The 20,273-nt window shown below is 47.5% G+C and overlaps 1 protein-coding gene across 3 annotated transcripts in view; it reads right to left on the minus strand.

Moving 5' to 3' along the window:
* The window catches only part of zgc:103482 (uncharacterized protein LOC450001 homolog), a 50,775-nt gene that overhangs the window by 15,735 nt on the left and 14,767 nt on the right, over window positions 1-20,273 (minus strand). For 2 of the 3 annotated variants that reach the window (XM_038804784.1, XM_038804783.1), the window contains exon 4: window positions 4,515-4,586. The exons of the other annotated variant lie outside the window; for it this stretch is intronic. In XM_038804784.1, coding sequence (XP_038660712.1) covers window positions 4,515-4,586 — 72 coding nt within the window. The remainder of the gene's footprint in view (window positions 1-4,514; window positions 4,587-20,273) is intronic. 3 annotated transcript variants of the gene reach the window in all.

Here is a 20,273-nt window from a genome sequence, read left to right on the forward strand (position 1 = left end):
CACTAAATATATTCAGGGCTGAGTCAGACAGATTAGTGATTGACAAGGAGTCCAGGATTTTGAAATGGGTCAAGTAGGAAAGTGGAATTAAGGCCGCAATCTGATCATCCATGACCTTATTGAATGGTGGAGTAGGCTCAAGGAGCCAAATGGCCTACTCCTGCTCTTATTCCTTATGCTTTTATGAATTGACCAGCCAACAAAAGCCTCACTCACACAGGAATATATTTTGATTTCACAGCTTATCTGACAAAATAGATGCGCTAGCCCACAGTGCAAAACTATAGGACTTTAATGACAATACTTTTGTCTTTGCCATTCCGTCTCCTCCTCTCAGGCAAGATCTCAGATTTATTAGGGAGAATTAGGATTAAAAACAATTTAAAGATACGTCAACAGAACGTTAGCAAAACGCAGTCACACAAGGAGATGCTAGGACAGAAGCAGACTTTTTACATAAGTTACAGGTTGTAGAATACGTGACTATAGACACAAAGATTTAGAATAGAGAGAATAAACTAAATTGTGAACTACTTCTATTACTAGTTAGTATTTATGTCGAAAGTTTAACATGGCAAAAATGTCCCAAGATGCTTCACAGGAGAATTAATGAGCAAAACTGGACAATATGCCACAAAAGGTAATTATCAGGGCAAATGACAAAAAGCTTGATGAAAGAGGTGGTTTTAACAAGCATCTTAAAAAGGAGGTAGAGAGGCATACTTGACTAGGGAAGAAGTTCCAGAGTTTAGACAGTAGAAGGCATGGCTATCAATGATCAACCAATTAAACAGTGGATGCTTGAGAAGGTTAGGAGGCTAGAATTAGAGTGCAGACAACAAAGGATTGTAGGGTTGGAGGATACTGCAGACATGGAGGGGGTAAGGCCATGGAGGAATTTGAAAGCAAGAATGAGAACTTTAACTTGGGGCGTTGCTTAAAGAGGAACCAATGTAGGTCAGCAAAAACAATGGTATTTGGCGAATAAACAAATGAGGACAAAGGCGGTTATAGATTACCACGACAGTGGATTGGAAATTGGCAATAAGCACTATTTAAGAGGGGGGGTGGGGGGAAGTGAGAGAGAGAGAGAGAGAGAGCGAGAGAGCGAGAGAAAAAGAGAAAGAGGGAGAGAACTATAGGCCAGTTAGATTGCGATTAGCTGTCCAGAAAATGTTAGAATCTCTACTAAGGAAATCTTAACAATGCACTTAGGAAATCATAACATGATCAGACAAAGTCAACATGGTTTACAAAAGGGAAATAATGGATAGAGGGAAACTAGTAGATGCAGTATACTTGGGCATTCATTGAGGTGCCACACAAAAGGTTGATACACAAAACAAAGGCTCGTGGAGTTTTGGGGGGAAATAGCATGGATAATGGGTTGGTTCATGAATAAGCAAAGTATGGATAAACAAGACACTTCCAAGTTGGCAGGTTGTGACTAGTAGAGTGCCAGATGGATCAGTGCTGAGTCTCAGCTATTTACAGTCGAAATAATGACTTAGGTGAAGAAGTCAGAGAGTCGTGCATCCAAGTTTGTTAATGACATAAATCAAGGTGGGAATGATAGCTATGGGGGGGACAGAACAAGGCTGCAAAGAGAAATATGGACAGGTTAAATGGGCAAGAAGATGGAAGTATAATATGGGGAAGTGTGAAGTTATTCACTTCCATTGTAAGAATAGAAAAGCAGAATATTTTTTAAAAAGGCATGAAAACTGTACATGTTGATGTTCAGAGGGACTGGAGTGAGTTTGTACAAGGAATACAGACGGTTAGCATTCAGGTACAGAAAGCAATTAGGAGGGCAAATGGCAGTTTGGCCTTTATTGTAAGGGGACTGGAGCACAGGAATAAAGAAGTCTTACTACATTTGCACAGGGCTTTGTTGAGGCCACATCTAAAATACTGTGTGCAGTTTTGGTCTCCTTTGTTAAGGTAGAATACACTTGCACTGGAGGTGGCACAACAAAGGTTCACTAGATTGGTCCCTGGCTGAGGGCATAATTCTATGATGAAAGGCCAAGTAAATTGTGCCCATACTGTCCTGGGTTTGGAAGAATGGAAGGTGCTTTCATTGAAACATACAAGACTTTGAAGGAGCTTGACAGGGTAGTGCTAGTTTCTGCTAGATGGGGTATCTAGAACACTGGGGCACAGGATAAGGGGACCATTATTTAGGACTCATAGGGTTGTGGAAGCTCTATCATTTAAATACAAGACAGAGATAAAAAGAGTTTTGGTCTCATAGGAGGAAATCAAGGAAATAGGGAGGCAGGAAAGCGTAGTTAATATCAAAGATCAACTATGTTGATTCTGAATGATGGAGCAGGCTCGAGGGGCCAAATGGTTTATACCTATCCCATGGGCAAGGAGTGCAATAGTTTCAGCAGCAAATATGCAGAGGCAGCAATAGCAGGGAGCAACTTTAAACATTAGTGGCTGAGGCAGAAGTTGCGAGATAGGAAAAAAAATGAAGCAAGGAATTTGGGTACGAATGAGCTAGAATCGATGAGAATCACCTTTTCACATGGAGGGTAAATGGAACCATGCACTGATAGAGCAGACGGGTACATTTTTGTATTGTAGCTTCTATGAATGCTGCCCTACCCCTGCTTAATTGCATGGCAACTGGACCATTAAGCTAAGCACCATTTTTTATTCTCTAGACGAATATCTTCGCATTATTAGCAATATTTGTAGTTAGCAGTTGGCATTATCTTCACATGAAAATTAGTTGTAAGTTTTTATAGCCAGCACCGATTCCAAAATGTTAATTTGTATCACATGGACAAATAATAAATATGCCAGCATAAATGATCTCAGCAGCATCATGGGTCAAGATATTATCACTCCATGCAAGAGAGGAGGAAGGTGCAGATTTAATCTGCCACTCAGGTTGGAACTGGCACAAAAGCTGTGCAATGTCTGTTAGTCCGTTAGCCAAAGGGGATACTGGGAGCAGTCTGGGGACAGGCCACCTTCTCACTCTCAGTAATTTGTCGATGCCAATAAAAATAACAAAATGCATGCAATTTCAGAAGATATATATATGGTGAGAGGAGTGAGAGAGAGGGGATGGGGGGGTTCCACAGAATTTCACATGATAGGATTCCTTAATCAAAAATTAAAGTTGAACACCGTTGGTTTATCTATTAAGATGCAAACCTTCCACTCTAACCACTTATTCATTGCCATAAGGACACCTTATGTCAGTACAATGTCATTGGCGTGGGCTAGTACTGATATACATGGAGACTTTTTTCAAGAAATGATCTTTCATGAGCATGAAGGAAAACTATGCAAGTGAACTGGCACACGTGCCAGAGCTATTTTTGCCCCATTAAAATTACTGACACAGAACCACTTCCTCTGCCACCAAGAGTCAAAGGGTCAAACTTGCACAATCCACGTTGGGGAGAGAAACCACAGTGCAATTTCAGAGGAGGTGGGCTGCAAATTGCAGCAGAACCATTATCTCCAGGTTTCAGCCTGGATAAAAAGTTTTGCGAGGTGGATGAAATGGTTTTGAATCCACAAGGCAACTTTTGGGATTAGTCCTAGGAGTTTTGCCTCGCCGAATCAGGGTGTGCCCAGTGCAAAATGTGCCTGTTGTAAGCTGGTATGGTTCTGTTGTGGGCTTACTATAGAAACCAAGAGGGCAAAAAAGTAAATAACCCCAGAAGCATTTATTATCTTGCAAAGCTGGCCCTCTTTCAGACAAGGAAAAAACTAAATTTTAAATAAACTATTAATGACAAACATCCTTTAGTTTAGCTCAAATTAGACCATTTCCTCAGAGTGGAGGGGGTCATTCTCAATGTCTACATCCTTGGTAGGGTGGACACCTCTATTGTCACTGCTGGTGGAGGCATCTGCCTCAAATATTCAGCTGGCTTGGTCACCAGGATTTGGGGGCAGGATCTACTGCATTCCAAAGCAGCAGGCGGAGGTCCTGCCCATAAATGTGAGAGATTTCTTCACTTAACTTTTTCCATCAGAGCCAGGTAAACGTGGCAGGTATACTGACACCACCAACCTGACTCAGCAGCATCTCAATTACACAAGGCAAAACAACCGCTCTTCAACTGCATTGCTCCAGAGGCAGCAAAATGACTGGCGTAAATATAAATCAAGAGTATGGAGAACTGATCTAACATTTACAATTTTATTTTAAAAAGGCTGGAGTTGGGTAGCATTTTGATTCCTAAACCCTTCAAATTATATTTCCTCTACATACAATATCAGAAGAGAAAAAAAAGCTTGACACTACAAGAATGAGGTCAGAAGCTGGGGGTATGTAACATTATTCCTGCACATTTCCTAACAGCTGGCCAAAGAACAGAGATATTGTTATCAGGTGCACTATTCACCCACTAGTGCCATATGAGAGCTAGAAATGGTGTTGGTAGAACATTTCTCTCCAAATAACGGAATTTCTTTAATTTAGTAAAAGCTACTATCCATTTCCACTCTGGTTTCCCAAATGTTGCTATACAAATTCATACCTCAGATCATCTCTGACTGTTCCCCAGTTTCGAGATCCACTTCCACCCCTTTTGTCCTCTGGTTTCAATCCCCTAAAAGAGAAAGTTTCTTAGTATAACCCAACTATCCAATCTCTTCAAAACATAAATTACAATCCAAAAAGCTATTCCTTTTGGTTCAATAATGTTCTCTGAAAGGAGAGGACAAAAGGGGATTTAGGCTGATTGATCATTTGATTAAAATGTAACAAATTTTATAATTTTCTTTCCCCACCCCAAAAAGGTCATCCATAACAGACACCTCTCTAGCAGGGGCAGCAAGCAGAAACTATGCCCTCAAATCTCTGGACAACATCATTAATTTGCTTTGCCTGTGGTCCTGATAAGTGTGGCTGTTACATATTCCCCTCTCAGCCAGAGGTCATAAAAGAGTCGGCTGACTTCCTGTTCCAGCCACACACATTTTTTGCATACGGACCCTTAATTGGCTAGTTAAGGGCCTCAGTAGGCCCAAGGGTAGCCAGCTGGCTGATCTCCTTATTCACCCACCATATTTGGGGGGGCAGCTTGGAAATGGGCTGAAGGTGGTGGGCTAGCAATGCATTCTATTTTACATGCTCCCTACCCCAGCCCACCTGCAAACATGCTGGGGGGGGGCATAATATTCCCCATTAACTGTTACTCTCTCCAAAGATGCTACCTGACCTGAATATTTCCACATTTTTATCTCAGTTAAACTGGATTCAACTTGTGCTTGGGTTGCCACAGGATCTTGTCAAGGGCAGAGCCTCGATCCATCCGATACAAAACCAAAAATGCTAGAAAATCAGCTGGTCTGGCAGCATAAGGAGAGAGAGAAACAGAGTTAACTTTTCAAGTTCAATAGGATTTTTTTTCTAAACTAGGATTGTGTTGGCATTTATGCTGTTGAAAAAGTGGAGGGTGGGGGAAGAGATGATTAAACAACAAAGATGTCATGCAATCAAAAGCAAAGGGAGTTGTAATGATAGCATTAAAAGAAAACGATTGGTCCAGAGTAGATGTGAATAGCAGAATAAAGGTCAGCACTGCATTAAAGCAAAAAAACAGGAGAACAAGATACAGACTAGCACTGTATCTTGGGGAGATGAAGAAATTCTAAATAGAGGCAGAGTTCATGATCTGAAGTTGTTGAACTCCATTGACCATAGAAGGCTGTACAGTGCCTCATTAGAAGATGAAGTGCTATTCCGCCAGTTTGCACTGAAACATTACATTGGGCGGGGACAGAAATGTGAGCATGATGGTGAATTGGAGTGACATGCGACCGCAAAGTCAACTGCTTGCAGACTGAGCGACGGTGACCTGGAACGCGCTCACCCAGTCTGTGTTTTGTCTCCCCAGCACAGCGAAGGCCACGTTGTGAGCAATGAATACGTGTACTAAAGTGAAAGTGCAGGTAAATCACTACTTCACCTGAAAGGAGTATTTGAAGCCTTGTACGACAAGTAAAGGGGCAAGTGTTATACTTCTGTGATTGCACAGGAAGGTGCATGGGAAGGAAATTAGCTTGTAATGAATATTAGTGGGCAGTGTATTCCAGAAATGCAGAAGTCAAGAAAGTGTTGGAGATGCTCCATGTGAAGGCGAGAGGGGCGCGGAAATTGGAAGTAAAATTAACAGTATTTTTCTAGTTCTGGAATAGAGCACGAAATGGCATGGTTAAAACCATCAAAGTATCAGAGAAAGAGTTGTGACGGAAGCCCAGAGTAGGACATACCTCACATTTGAGGTGGCAGTGGTTAGCACTTCTGCCTCTCAGCGCCAAGGACCTGCTTTCAATTCGGGTGACTGCCTGTGTGGAGTTTGCACGTTCTACTAGTGTCCGCGTGAGTTTCCTCCCACAGTCCAAAGAAGAAGTGCAGGTTAGGTGGATTGGCTAGAATTTAAAAATTGTCTTAAGTGTCCAGCGATGGACAGGTTAGGTAGGGTCATGGGGATAGAGCAAAGGAGTGGGCCCAGAAAGGCTGCTCTTCAGAAAGTTGGTGCAGGTTCGATGAGCTGAATGGCCTCCTTCCGCACTGTGGAGATTCTATTCTATGAAAAAGACATAAACAAGCCATAACTAGGGCTTACGGGGATACCCATAGCCACACCTTCTAACTTATCTTACTTCCTCTAAATAAAAAGGAGAAATTGTTCAATGAGAGAACAAGTCCAGCCAGGCAGAGGAGGGTGGTGGTAAATAGGGATTGTTCAGGCTGCAGTTCAATGAAAAAATTGGAGCCCTCAGATTGTCCAGGTGAGGGATGGTGGTGCAACAAGATTAGTGAAACGGTGGTGGTTCGGGCCAGGAAACTGAAAACTGTTGAATAGAAAAATCACATGTGTGATTAGGAAGTGTTTGGACAAGGGGAGAAAACCAAAAGTCAAGAAAAAAGGAGAATAAGTTCAGTGTAGGCAGGAACAGACTGAAATAACGGGTCTTCCAAGACAGCCCTGTTTGTGGATTTTGGAAGAAGGTGGGGGGGGGGGGGGGGGGGGGGGGGGGGGGGGGCTACAAGGTTGGGTTTATTTTAGGACTGAAGTGAAGCTTTCCATTCTCACAGCATTGCATGCCTCCCAACAACTGTGATGCAAGTCAGTGGTCTTCGTCAGGACCAGGTATGGCAAGCCACCACATTGGCCAAAAATGGGTCCAGGCTAACATTTTGAACTTTTTGGGGGGAAAAAAACACTTTTCTTTTCTCTCCCCTCTACCCAAGCTGGGCACCAATGGCATTACAATCAAGAAACTTTTCTTTGGCAGGATCAGCAGGCAAATCCCAGGTATTCATATTAGGATGCCAGCCCCAAGTGAATGTTCATGACCCCAATCAGTCTGCATTCCACTACTTAATGGCCATGCATGTTGAGGACTAACATTTTTTCTTATTCATTCATGGGATGTGGAAGTTGCTGGCTGGGCCAGCATTTATTGCCGATCCCAGAGGGCACTGGTTTAGCTCAATGGGCTAGACAACTGGTTTGTGATGCAGAACAAGGCTAGCAGCGCAGGTTCAATTCCCGTACCAGCTGAGAATTCTGACTTCTCCCTGTGTACCCGAACAGGCGCCAGGAGGTGGCGACTAGGGGCTTTTCACAGTAACTTCATTGCATTGTTAATGTAAACCTACTTGTGACAATAAAAGGTTATTTATTTATTAAGAGTCAACCACATTGACAGCACATTTCCAACACACACATTCCTCTATCTCCATGTGCAGCATCTTATATGAAATATAACATATTAGGAGTTATGATAGCATAATTATAGAGGGCTAGCTTCAGTTTCCCTTCATCGGAGAGATGTCTGATCTCCATATACCCCTTCTATGACCAAAACTGGCCTATATTCTGCACGGGAACTACAGGTATCGATGTGGCCACATCCAAATTATTGTTACGCACAATTAGCACTAATTCCATATTTCAGAATGCAATGCATTTTTTCAACTTCAAGCTAGCTTGTAGATTAAAGATATTTTAAATCTCAATTTTTCAGCTTTGCAATTCAGAAAGAAAACAGCCAAACCAGGTTATAAGCACACAAAGCCACCGCCTCAATACTATTCGGAGTTTATAAGCAGCATTAATTTCAGGCATGGTCTATGCAATTCTAGCAGCACTCATTAGTCTGATTTATCCCAGGACATATATTGTTTTCACTACCAAAAATCAAATAGCCAGTTTCACATGGGAAGCATCAACCTGGTGGCACAAGAAATCCTCTAGACTCAAATTATCCTTTTTAAGGTTAGAGATCTTAAGCTCCATTGGTTCAGTGCCACCCTGCTCTGGTTTTCAGCAAGTGATTACAGCAAAATGCTTGATGGTTTATCACCTCCCAAAATTCAGTCATCTGGAGCTTGCCGCAGGTTCCAATCTCAAATCACTTCTATCATTGGTGCATAACAGAGCGAAGCAATAGAACATAGAACAGTACAGCACAGAACAGGCCCTTCGGCCCTCGATGTTGTGCCGAGCCATGATCACCCTACTCAAACCCACGTATCCACCCGATACCCATAACCCAACAACCCCCCCCCCTTAACCTTACTTTTTAGGACACTACGGGCAATTTAGCATGGTCAATCCACCTAACCCGCACATCTTTGGACTGTGGGAGGAAACCGGAACACCCGGAGGAAACCCACGCACACACGGGGAGGACGTGCAGACTCCGCACAGACAATCTTTGCAAAAAATGAAAAGTAAAGGGTCTGCCCAGATTTTCACCTAGCTCTGTGGTTTCAACCAGAGTCTTATAGCTCGTGTCATTATCTCTTCCAGTTATAGTGAGCTAGATATGTTCCATCAGCGATAAGGGGTCTCCAGTTAAAATGCCTCACCCCTCTGAAAATTAAGAAGAGGAATGCATTCTTCAAGGGTTCCCAAAGATTCCAACATTCTCTCCACTTGGCTCCGTCCTCCACAGGAACGTTTTTTTAAAAATAATTTTTTATTCAAATTTTCACATTTTCAACAAAAAAGAACACAATAACAGAAAATTCTAAGAACAAAAAGAACAGAACAGGCCCCCCCTCCCCCCCCAAAACAAAAGAGAAACAATAAATTAATGCCCGTCGTTGGCAAAAAACAGATATTCAACCCAAAACAAAAACAAAGAGACAACCCCCCCCCCAAAAGGTTGCTGCTGCTGCTGACCTTTTGTTTTTACCGTTCTGCCAGGAGATCTAGGAATGGTTGCCATCTCCTGAAAAACCCCTGCACTGACCCCCTTAGGGCAATTTTCACCCTCTCCAATTTAATAAACCCCGCCATATCGTTGACCCAGGCCTCCACGCTTGGTGGCCTCGCATCCTTCCACTGAAGAAGAATCCTCCGCCGGGCTACTAGGGATGCAAAGGCCAGAACACCAGCCTCTTTCGCCTCCTGCACTCCCGGCTGCACTGCAACCCCAAATATTGCAAGTCCCCAGCCTGGATTGACCCTGGATCCTACCACCCTCGATACCGTCCTTGCTACACCCTTCCAAAATTCCCCCAGCGCTGGGCATGCCCAGAACATGTGGACATGGTTTGCTGGGCTCCCTGAGCACCTAATACACCTGTCCTCGGTCCCAAAAAACCGGCTCATCCTTGTCCCGGTCATATGAGCCCTATGCAGTACCTTAAACTGTACGAGGCTAAGACTCGCACACGAAGAGGAGGAGTTCACCCTTTCTAGGGCATCCACCCACGTCCCCTCCTCAATCTCCTCACCCAGCTCCTCCTCCCATTTATCTTTCAGCTCCTCCACCGAGGCCTCGTCTACCTCCTGCATCACCTGGTACACTTCCGAGATCCTCCCCTCTCCAACCCATACCCCCGAGAGCACCCTGTCCTGAACCCCACGCGGCGGCAGCAGAGGGAACCCCGCCACCTGCCGCTTGACAAACGCCCTTACTTGCATGTACCTAAAGGTGTTCCCCGGGGGGAGCCCAAACTTCCCCTCCAGCTCACCCAGGCTCGCAAACTTCCCGTCTATGAACAGGTCCCCCAGCCTCCTGACACCTGCCCTGTGCCAACTCAGGAACCCGCCATCAATTCTCTCCACAGGAACTTAAGCAACACCATTAGGAATAAAATAAATAGCCCATTATTTATCAGTCCTAAGCTGTTGATAGATTTCAATCTATGTGTGGAGAGCCTCCTCAGAGCAGCTAACTTTACCATTACTTCTACTCTCATGGAGATACACAGGGGTGTATACAATGTACACTAGGGGGTTTGGAACAGAAATAAATTCCTCAACGTGGTGATGGCCCGACTAGAGAGGAGGCAAAACTTGATCTCCTCTTGGGAATAAGGAAGGGCAGGTGACGGAAGTGTTAGTGATGGATCACTTTGAGACCAGTGACCATAATTCCATTGGTTTTAAGATAGCTATGGAGAATGATAGTTCTGGCCCAAAAGTTAAAATTCTAAATTGGTGCAAGGCCAATTGAGGGAATTAGGCGGGAACTTTCAAAAGGGTGTTAACTAGGGTTCAGGGCGAGCACATTCCTCTTGGAGCGAAGGGCACGACTGGTAGGAGGGGGGAATCTGGATGACTTGGGATATTGAGGCCATGGTCAAAATGAAGGAGGCATATGTGCATAGGCAGCTGGGATCAAGTGAAGGATCCCTTGAAGAATATAGGGCTTGTCGGAGTAGAGGTTAAGAGAGAAACCAGGAGGGCAAAAAAGGGGAAACGAGATTGTCTTCGCAGATAAGGCAAAGGAAAATCCAAAGAGCTTTTACAGATACATAATGGGTAAAAAGGTGACCAGGGAGAGGATAGGGCCTCTTAAAGGATAAACAAGGTCATATATGTGCAGGTCCACAAGGGATGAGAGAGGTCCTAAATGAATATTGTCAGTATTTACTGTTGAGAAAGGAACAAATGTTAGGGAAATAAAAAGTGATGTCTTGAGGAGTGACATATTACAGAGAAGGAGGTGCTGGAGGTAATAAAGCGCATCAAGATAGATAAATCCAGGGACCTGATTAAATGTATCCCAGAATGTTGAGGGGGGCTAGGGAGGAAATTGCCTTCCCCCTAGCTGAGAAGGGGCAACCAAGAAGGCAGATGAGGGCATTGCAGTCGACGTTGTCTACATGGACTTTAGCAAGGCCTTCGACAAGGTAGGTTGTTGTAAAAGGTTAAATCTCAGGGCAGTTAATGGTATGCAGTTGGGGAGAGTTACAGAACAAAGGAATCTAGAAGTACAGGTTCATATCTCCTTGAAGGCGGAGTCACAGGTAGACAGGGTGGTGAAGAAGACATTCAGCATGTTTCTGAAAACATTCAGAGGTTTCATAGGTCAGAATATTGAATTCAGGAGTTGGGACATCTAGTTGAAGTTGTACAAGTTGTACAAGACGTTGGTAAGACCACACATGAATACTGTGCACAGTTCCGGTCACCCTATTATAGGAAGAATATTGTTAAACTAGAAAGAGGGCATAAGAGATTTACGAGGGGATGCTATCAGGACTTGATGATCTGAGTTATAAGGAGAGGCGGGACTTTTTTTCTCTGGAGCGTAGGAGGCTTAGGGGTGATCTTATAGAGGTCTATAAAATAATGAGGAGCATCAATAAGGTCAATTGTCGACATCTTTTACCCAAAGGTAGAGGAGTCTAGAACTAGAGGGCATAGGTGAAGGCGAGGAGGGGAGAGATACAATAGAGACCAGAGGGGAAATTCTTTCACACAGCGGGTGGTGAGGATCTAGAACAGGCTGCCAGAGGCAGTAGTAGAGGCAGTACAATTTTTTCCTTCAAAAATAGTTAGACAGTTACATAGGCAGGGTGGGTATAGAGGGAGATGGGCCAAATGCAGGCAAGTGGGACTAGCTTAGTGATAGAATCTGGGCAGCATGGACAAGCTGGGCGAAGGGCCTGTTTTCCATACTGTAAACAGCTATGACTCTATGTCTTGATGATAAATAATCCAGTAGAGTTCCAGCCTACATTTCTCAATTATCTTCCAAAAGAAACAAATACATTTATGCTGCTTTCACCATTACTCTCAATATTTCATGGTTTAGCACTAGTTTTCATAAAGCACCTTTCAAGGCAAAAAAAATCTCAATGCTTGTTATGCTGCCCATAGTGAATGTTAATTTCTAAAAGAAAAGAATCCCGTTACGCCAACAGAAAGAAACAATGGACACGATTTCACTTTTTCAAATCTAAATCAAACTAATTTAAACTTTAACAGGTAAAGTATTACAATCCTGGACCAGACCCGGATACTGGACAGGATCCCCGATCACTTTTTTAAAAATTTGTAAACTGCAAGGAAATGATACTTTCCTCAAGGAGTGATTCTACACACAAATAGGGATATGGTGTATTAAAACAAATCTTTATCAACCGCAGTATTAAACTACTTAATATTGCAGCAATATAGTTTACAACCATTAAAAGTAAACACTATCTTCCAACTGATACCTTCCATCTCTTCGAGCAAGCAAAACCCATCCCAGTCATACAACGAGGGGGGGCCGGAGGAGAGTAGAGAGAGGGGGGGGTCGGAGGAGAGTAGAGTAGAGAGGGGGGGTCGGAGGAGAGTAGGGGGGGGGGTCGGAGGAGAGTAGGGGGGGGGGGGGTCGGAGGAGAGTAGGGGGGGGGAGTCGGAGGAGAGTAGAGAGGGGCGGGTGGAGGAGAGTAGAGAGGGGCGGGTGGAGGAGAGTAGAGAGCGGCGGGTGGAGGAGAGTAGAGAGCGCGGGTGGAGGAGAGTAGAGAGCGCGGGTGGAGGAGAGTAGAGAGCGCGGGTGGAGGAGAGTAGAGAGCGCGGGTGGAGGAGAGTAGAGAGCGCGGGTGATGGAGAGTAGAGAGCGCGGGTGGAGGAGAGTAGAGATGCGCGGGGTGGAGGAGAGTAGAGAGCGCGGGTGGAGGAGAGTAGAGAGGGCGGGGGTGGAGGAGAGTAGAGAGGGCGGGTGGAGGAGAGTAGAGAGGGCGGGGGTGGAGGAGAGTAGAGAGGGCGGGGGTGGAGGAGAGTAGAGAGGGCGGGGGTGGAGGGAGAGTAGAGAGGCGGGGGTGGAGGAGAGTAGAGAGGGCGGGGGTGGAGGAGAGTAGAGAGGGCGGGGGGTGGAGGAGAGTAGAGAGGGCGGGGGTGGAGGAGAGTAGAGAGGGCGGGGGTGGAGGAGAGTAGAGAGGGGCGGGGGTGGAGAGAGTAGAGAGGGGGGGGTGGAGGAGAGTAGAGAGGGCGGGGGTGGAGGAGAGTAGAGAGGGCGGGGGGGGGGGAGAGTAGAGAGGGCGGGGTGGAGGAGAGTAGAGAGGGGCGGGGGTGGAGGAGAGTAGAGAGCGCAGGTGGAGGAGAGTAGAGAGAGCAGGTGGAGGAGAGGAGAGAGAGGTGGAGGAGGAGAGAGACAGGTGGAGGAGAGTAGAGAGAGCAGGTGGAGGAGAGTAGAGAGAGCAGGTGGAGGAGAGTAGAGAGAGCAGGTGGAGGAGAGTAGAGAGAGCAGGTGGAGGAGAGTAGAGAGAGCAGGTGGAGGAGAGTAGAGAGAGCAGGTGGAGGAGAGTAGAGAGAGCAGGTGGAGGAGAGTAGAGAGAGCAGGTGGAGGAGAGTAGAGAGAGCAGGTGGAGGAGAGTAGAGAGAGCAGGTGGAGGAGAGTAGAGAGAGCAGGGTGGAGGAGGAGTAGAGAGAGCAGGTGGAGAGAGTAGAGAGAGCAGGTGGAGGAGAGTAGAGAGAGCAGGTAGAGAGTAGAGAGATCAGGTGGAGGAGGAGAGTAGAGAGAGAGCAGGTGGAGGAGAGTAGAGAGAGCAGGTGGAGGAGAGTAGAGAGAGCAGGTGGAGGAGAGTAGAGAGCAGGTGGAGGAGAGTAGAGAGAGCAGGTGGAGGCGAGTAGAGATGCGCAGGTGGAGGAGAGTAGACGAGAGCAGGTGGAGGGAGAGTAGAGAGAGCAGGTGGAGGAGAGTAGAGAGAGCAGGGGGAGGAGAGTAGAGAGAGCAGGGGGAGGAGAGTAGAGAGAGCAGGTGGAGGAGAGTAGAGGAGAGCAGGTGGAGGAGAGTAGAGGAGAGCAGTTGGAGGAGTAGAGAGGGCGGGGGTGGAGGAGAGTAGAGAGAGCAGGTGGAGGAGAGTAGAGAGAGCAGGTGGAGGAGAGTAGAGAGAGCAGGTGGAGGAGAGTAGAGAGAGCAGGTGGAGGAGAGTAGAGAGAGCAGGTGGAGGAGAGTAGAGAGAGCAGGTGGAGGAGAGTAGAGAGGAGCAGGTGGAGGAGAGTAGAGAGAGCAGGTGGAGGAGAGTAGAGAGAGCAGGTGGAGGAGAGTAGAGAGAGCAGGTGGAGGAGAGTAGAGAGAGCAGGTGGAGGAGAGTAGAGAGAGCAGGTGGAGGAGAGTAGAGAGAGCAGGTGGAGGAGAGTAGAGGAGAGGCAGGTGGAGGAGAGTAGAGAGAGCAGGTGGAGGAGAGTAGAGAGAGCAGGTGGAGGAGAGTAGAGAGAGCAGGTGGAGGAGAGTAGAGAGAGCAGGTGGAGGAGAGTAGAGAGAGCAGGTGGAGGAGAGTAGAGAGAGCAGGTGGAGGAGAGTAGAGAGAGGCGGGTGGAGGAGAGTAGAGAGAGCAGGTGGAGGAGAGTAGAGAGAGCAGGTGGAGGAGAGTAGAGAGAGCAGATTGGAGGAGAGTAGAGAGAGCAGGTGGAGGAGAGTAGAGAGAGCAGGTGGAGGAGAGTAGAGAGAGCAGGTGGAGGAGAGTAGAGAGAGCAGGTGGAGGAGAGTAGAGAGAGCAGGTGGAGAGAGTAGAGAGAGCAGGTGGAGGAGAGTAGAGAGAGCAGGTGGGAGGAGAGTAGAGAGAGCAGGTGGAGGAGAGTAGAGAGAGCAGGTGGAGGAGAGTAGAGAGAGCAGGTGGAGGAGAGTAGAGAGAGCAGGTGGAGGAGAGTAGAGAGAGCAGGTGGAGGAGGAGTAGAGAGAGCCGGTGGAGGAGAGTAGAGAGAGCAGGTGGAGGAGAGTAGAGAGAGCAGGTGGAGGAGAGTAGAGAGAGCAGGTGGAGGAGAGTAGAGAGCAGGTGGAGGAGAGTAGAGAGAGCAGGTGGAGGAGAGTAGAGAGAGCAGGTGGAGGAGAGTAGAGAGAGCAGGTGGAGGAGAGGAGAGAGAGCAGGTGGAGGAGAGTAGAGAGAGCAGGTGGAGGCGAGTAGAGAGAGCAGGTGGAGGAGAGTAGAGAGAGCAGGTGGAGGAGAGTAGAGAGAGCAGGTGGAGGAGAGTAGAGAGATCAGGTGGAGGAGAGTAGAGAGAGCAGGTGGAGGAGAGTAGAGAGAGCAGGTGGAGGAGAGTAAGAGAGGGAGAAGTAGAGAGAGCGGGGCGAGAGTAGAGAGAGCAGGTGGAGGAGAGTAGAGAGAGCAGGTGGAGGAGAGTAGAGAGAGCAGGTGGAGGGGAGTAGAGAGAGCAGGTGGAGGAGAGTAGAGAGAGCAGGTGGAGGAGAGTAGAGAGAGCAGGTAGAGGAGAGTAGAGAGATCAGGTGGAGGAGAGTAGAGAGATCAGGTGGAGGAGAGTAGAGAGATCAGGTGGAGGAGAGTAGAGAGAAAGGTTGAGAGGGCTAGAAAGTTGAAACACAATGTCTCTACCTACTCCCCAGAAATCATAACAAAATCCCATTAGTCTTCTCCTTGTTAACATAAGCATAGCTTGAAAGAACAATAATCTCACTTGTAGCATATCTGAATAGTGCCTTTTGTAGCCACAAAATCCAATCTCAGTCCGTCCAAATTAATCTACGCTATGTAGAATCACTCACTTCCCACTCAACCTTTTTGACACTCCGTCCCATGCAACCTATTCCATTCAAAGTTCCCAGGCACTAGCTGCCGGTCTACAAACCCTCTCACTCAAGTCAAGTAAGTCCATACAGCACAAGAATCCCCAGAAACACTCTTCTCTGGCCCTGGTAGCAATGGGTCTTGTTGAATCTACAATCCTTTAGTCTTCATGTCGTCAGCTTTCTGTCCTTTCCAACTGTTAATACACAATGACATGGTGAGGCGAAAGTGACTGCCCTTAAAATCAAGGCAACATTTGACAGAGTATGGCATCAAAGAGCCGTAATAAAATTGGAGTCAATTGGAATCAGTGGGGGGAATCTCTCCAATGGTTGAGAGTTAAACCTAGCACAAAGGAAGATGGTTGTGGTTGTTGGAGACCATCATCTCAGTTCCAGAACATCACTGTAGGAGCTCCTCAGGGTAGTGTCCTAGGCCTAACCATCTTCAGCTGCTTCGTCAATGATCTCCCTTCCGTCATAAGGTCAGACATGGGGATGTTCACCGATGACTGCATCACGAGACTTCTCAGATACCAAAGCAGTCCATGTCCAAATGCAGCAAGACCTGGACAATATCCTGACTTGGACTGACAAGTAACAATCGTGCCACACAAGTGCTAGGCAATGGGTAATGAGCCAGATTTAATCAGTAAGCTAACTGTGTGCAAACATTTATCAAATAGTGATCATAACATGATTGCGTTCAATGTAATGTTTGAAAGTGAAACACACAAATCAGCAACTAGAATTTTAGATTTAGGCAAGGTCGACTTTAATAAGATGAGACAGAGACTGTAAACTGGGAAAATCTGATCATGGGTAAAACAACTACAGAACAGTGGAAGATGATTACAGAAACATTTAATGCAATACAGAACCAGTTTATACCCAAGGTGGAAAAATCCATTTCACAAAAACAAAACAGCCAAGGACAACGAAAGAGATAAGGGACAGCATAAATCTAAATGGGCTTACAGAAGTGCAGAAAAACTGCACAGATCCTACCAAATGGGAAAGGTAGAGAGAGCAGCAAAGGACACAAAGCAGATTATAAGAGGTACTAAAAAGAATTATGAAAAGGAAACTTGCAAGGGACATCAAAATCAATAAGAAGTTTTATAGTTACATGAAAGGGAAAGTGGTCAGGAGCAATGTTCAGAGCCCACTAAATTCTGAAAGTGGGGATACTGTCAGTGACTATCGGGACTTGGCAGACATGTTGAATAATTACTTTTACTTTGCCTCAGTATTTGTAGTCGAAAAGGAGAGCTTGCCGGAAGTCCCATTGACATTAATATGCATTGGGTAATTAGTAAAATTAACATAAGCAAAACATTGATGAGGAAATTAATGAAACTGAAAAGAGTGACAAATCCGCGGGGCCGGTCTGTTTCCATCCGAGGGTTAAACTAAGTAGGGTAGCACATTGTAGATGCTCTAACTATAATCCCCCCCCACCCCCCCAATGCGTGACCCCCCCAATGCACGACCCACCCCCACAATGCACGACCCACCCCCACAATGCACGACCCACCCCCACAATGCACGACCCACCCGCACATCCCCAATGCGTGACCCACCTGCACATCCCCCATAGAAAGCATCCTATCTGGCTGCATCACAGCCTGGTATGGCAACTGCTCGGCCCATGACCGCAAGAAACTTCAGGAGAGTTACGAACACCGCCCAGTCCATCACACAAACCGGTCTCTCATCCATTGACTCTATCTACACCTCCCGCTGCCTGGGGAAAGCGGGCAGCATAATCAAAGACCCCTCCCACCCGGCTTACTCACTCTTCCAACTTCTTCCATCGGGCAGGAGATACAGAAGTCTGAGAACACGCACGAACAGACTCAAAAACAGCTTCTTCCCCACTGTTACCAGACTCCTAAATGACCCTCTTATGGACTGACCTCATTAACACGACACCATGTATGCTTCATCCGATGCCGGTGTTAATGTGGATACATTGTATGCCTTGTTTTGCCCTATTATGGAGTTTCCTTTATTCCCTTCTCTTCCCAGATCTGTTGAGCTGCTCGCAGAAAAATACTTTTCACTGTACCTCGGTACACATGACAACAAATCCAATCCAATCCAGTCCAATGTTTGACCCACACACACCTCCCCCCCCCCCCCAAAGTGTGACCCACACACACCTACCCCCCCAAATGTGTGACCCACACACACCTACCCCCCCAAATGTGTGACCCACACACACCTACCCCCCCAAATGTGTGACCCACACACACCTACCCCCCCAAATGTGTGACCCACACACACCTACCCCCCCAAATGTGTGACCCACACACACCTACCCCCCCCAAATGTGTGACCCACACACACCTACCCCCCCAATGTGTGACCCACACACACCTACCCCCCCATGTGAGACCCACACACACCTGCTCCCCGCCATGTGTGACCCACACACACCTGCTCCCCCCCATGTGTGACCCACACACCCCTCCCCCCCATGCGTGACCCACACACCCCTCCCCCCATGCGTGACCCACACCCCCCCCAATGTGTGACCCACACCCCCCCCCCAATGTGTGACCCACACCCCCCCCAAATGTGTGACCCACACACCCCTCCCCCAATGTGTGACCCACACACCCCTCCCCCATGTGTAACCCACACACCCCCCCATGCGTAACCCACACACCCCCCCATGTGACCCACACACCCCTCCCCCAATGCGTAACCCACACACCCCTCCCCCCCCATGCGTGACCCACACACCCCTCCCCCATGCGTGACCCACACACCCCTCCCCCCCAATGTGACCCACACACCCCTCCCCCCAATGTATGACCCACACACACCTCCCCCCCAATGTGTGACCCACATACACCTCCCCCCCCCAAAGTGTGACCCACATACACCTCCCCCCCCCAAAGTGTGACCCACACACACCCTCCCCCCCAAAGTGTGACCCACACACACCCTCCCCCCCCAAAGTGTGACCCACACACACCTCCCCAAAGTGTGACCCACACACACCTCCCCAAAGTGTGACCCACACACACCTCCCCAAAGTGTGACCCACACACACCTCCCCAAAGTGTGACCCACACACACCTCCCCAATGTGTGACCCACACACACCTCCCCAATGTGTGACCCACACACACCTCCCCAATGTGTGACCCACACACACCTCCCCAATGTGTGACCCACACACACCTCCCCAATGTGTGACCCACACACACCTCCCCAATGTGTGACCCACACACACCTCCCCAATGTGTGACCCACACACACCTCCCCAATGTGTGACCCACACACACCTCCCCAATGTGTGACCCACACACACCTCCCCAATGTGTGACCCACACACACCTCCCCAATGTGTGACCCACACACACCTCCCCAATGTGTGACCCACACACACCTCCCCAATGTGTGACCTACACACACCTCCTCAATGTGTGACCCACACACACCTCCCCAATGTGTGACCCACACCCCCTCAAACAACCCCCCAACCAGAAGGGACAAATAACAAACCCTATTCACTGTCAGCCTTCTACCTCTTCCCTTCCCCCGCCCCCCCCCCCATCCCAGAAATTTCCCAACCACTTCCTCTCAAACCAACACCTCCCTCTTCCATACTTACCCTCCCATTCACATCTCCTCGGTTTCATTGAAACTTGCCTAAACAGGTTCAGCTAGCCACAGCCCCTCCCCATACCGTGCTCCCATTTACTAGCCAACCTCAGCCTGCTGGCGAGGTAGCCCCCCCAGCTAGAACCCTCCACAAGTAAAAACAACCAAAGGGATCAAAACCCAAACCACCACACCCAAGAACCAAACCCCCCCCCCCCGCCATCAAGCTTATAAACTATCCAAAACCTCTCCCCCTCCCCCAAGCCGAATTCCACCCCCCTCCCCCAAGCCAGAGAACAGCCATCAAGAAAAAAAACCTCCAAACCGAAAAATCTCTCCTGAACAAAACACACCAATTTCAATAAACCACAACGCTGTACAATAACAAGAAACAGGGAAAACTAATATTACACCATCGTCCCCATACAAACCCATCCCGACCATCAGCAAAGTCCCAGTCAAACACCCTCAGTTCAGTCCAAGTCCTTGATCTTTAAAAGGCCTCTGCCATCTCAAAGAAATGGTCCATCGCATTATGTGTAACCCTCAGCTTCACCAGGTACACCACACCAAAACACACGCCACTCTTGTATAGTGCTGCCGTCGCTTGTTAAAAGCTGCACACCTTCTTGCCAATTCCTCCGTGATATACTGGTATATACGAATATTGCTGCCTTCCCACCGCATCTCCCAATTCTCCTTGGCCCACTTCAAGACCCTCTCCTCGTGATGCCACATTCTATTGTGGATTCACCCAGAGCGATCAATGGGCCTGATCCAGCTCAACGGGAGAGCCCAACCCTCCTCCCCATCAACTTTACAAACATCGACTTGAAGTATTCAGTCGGCCTCTGACCCTCCACCTTCTCTAGTAACCGCACGATCCCCAGGTTCTGCCACCTTGACCTATTC

Source organism: Scyliorhinus canicula, chromosome 8 (genome assembly GCF_902713615.1).
Source record: "Scyliorhinus canicula chromosome 8, sScyCan1.1, whole genome shotgun sequence".
Lineage (NCBI taxonomy): Eukaryota > Metazoa > Chordata > Chondrichthyes > Carcharhiniformes > Scyliorhinidae > Scyliorhinus > Scyliorhinus canicula.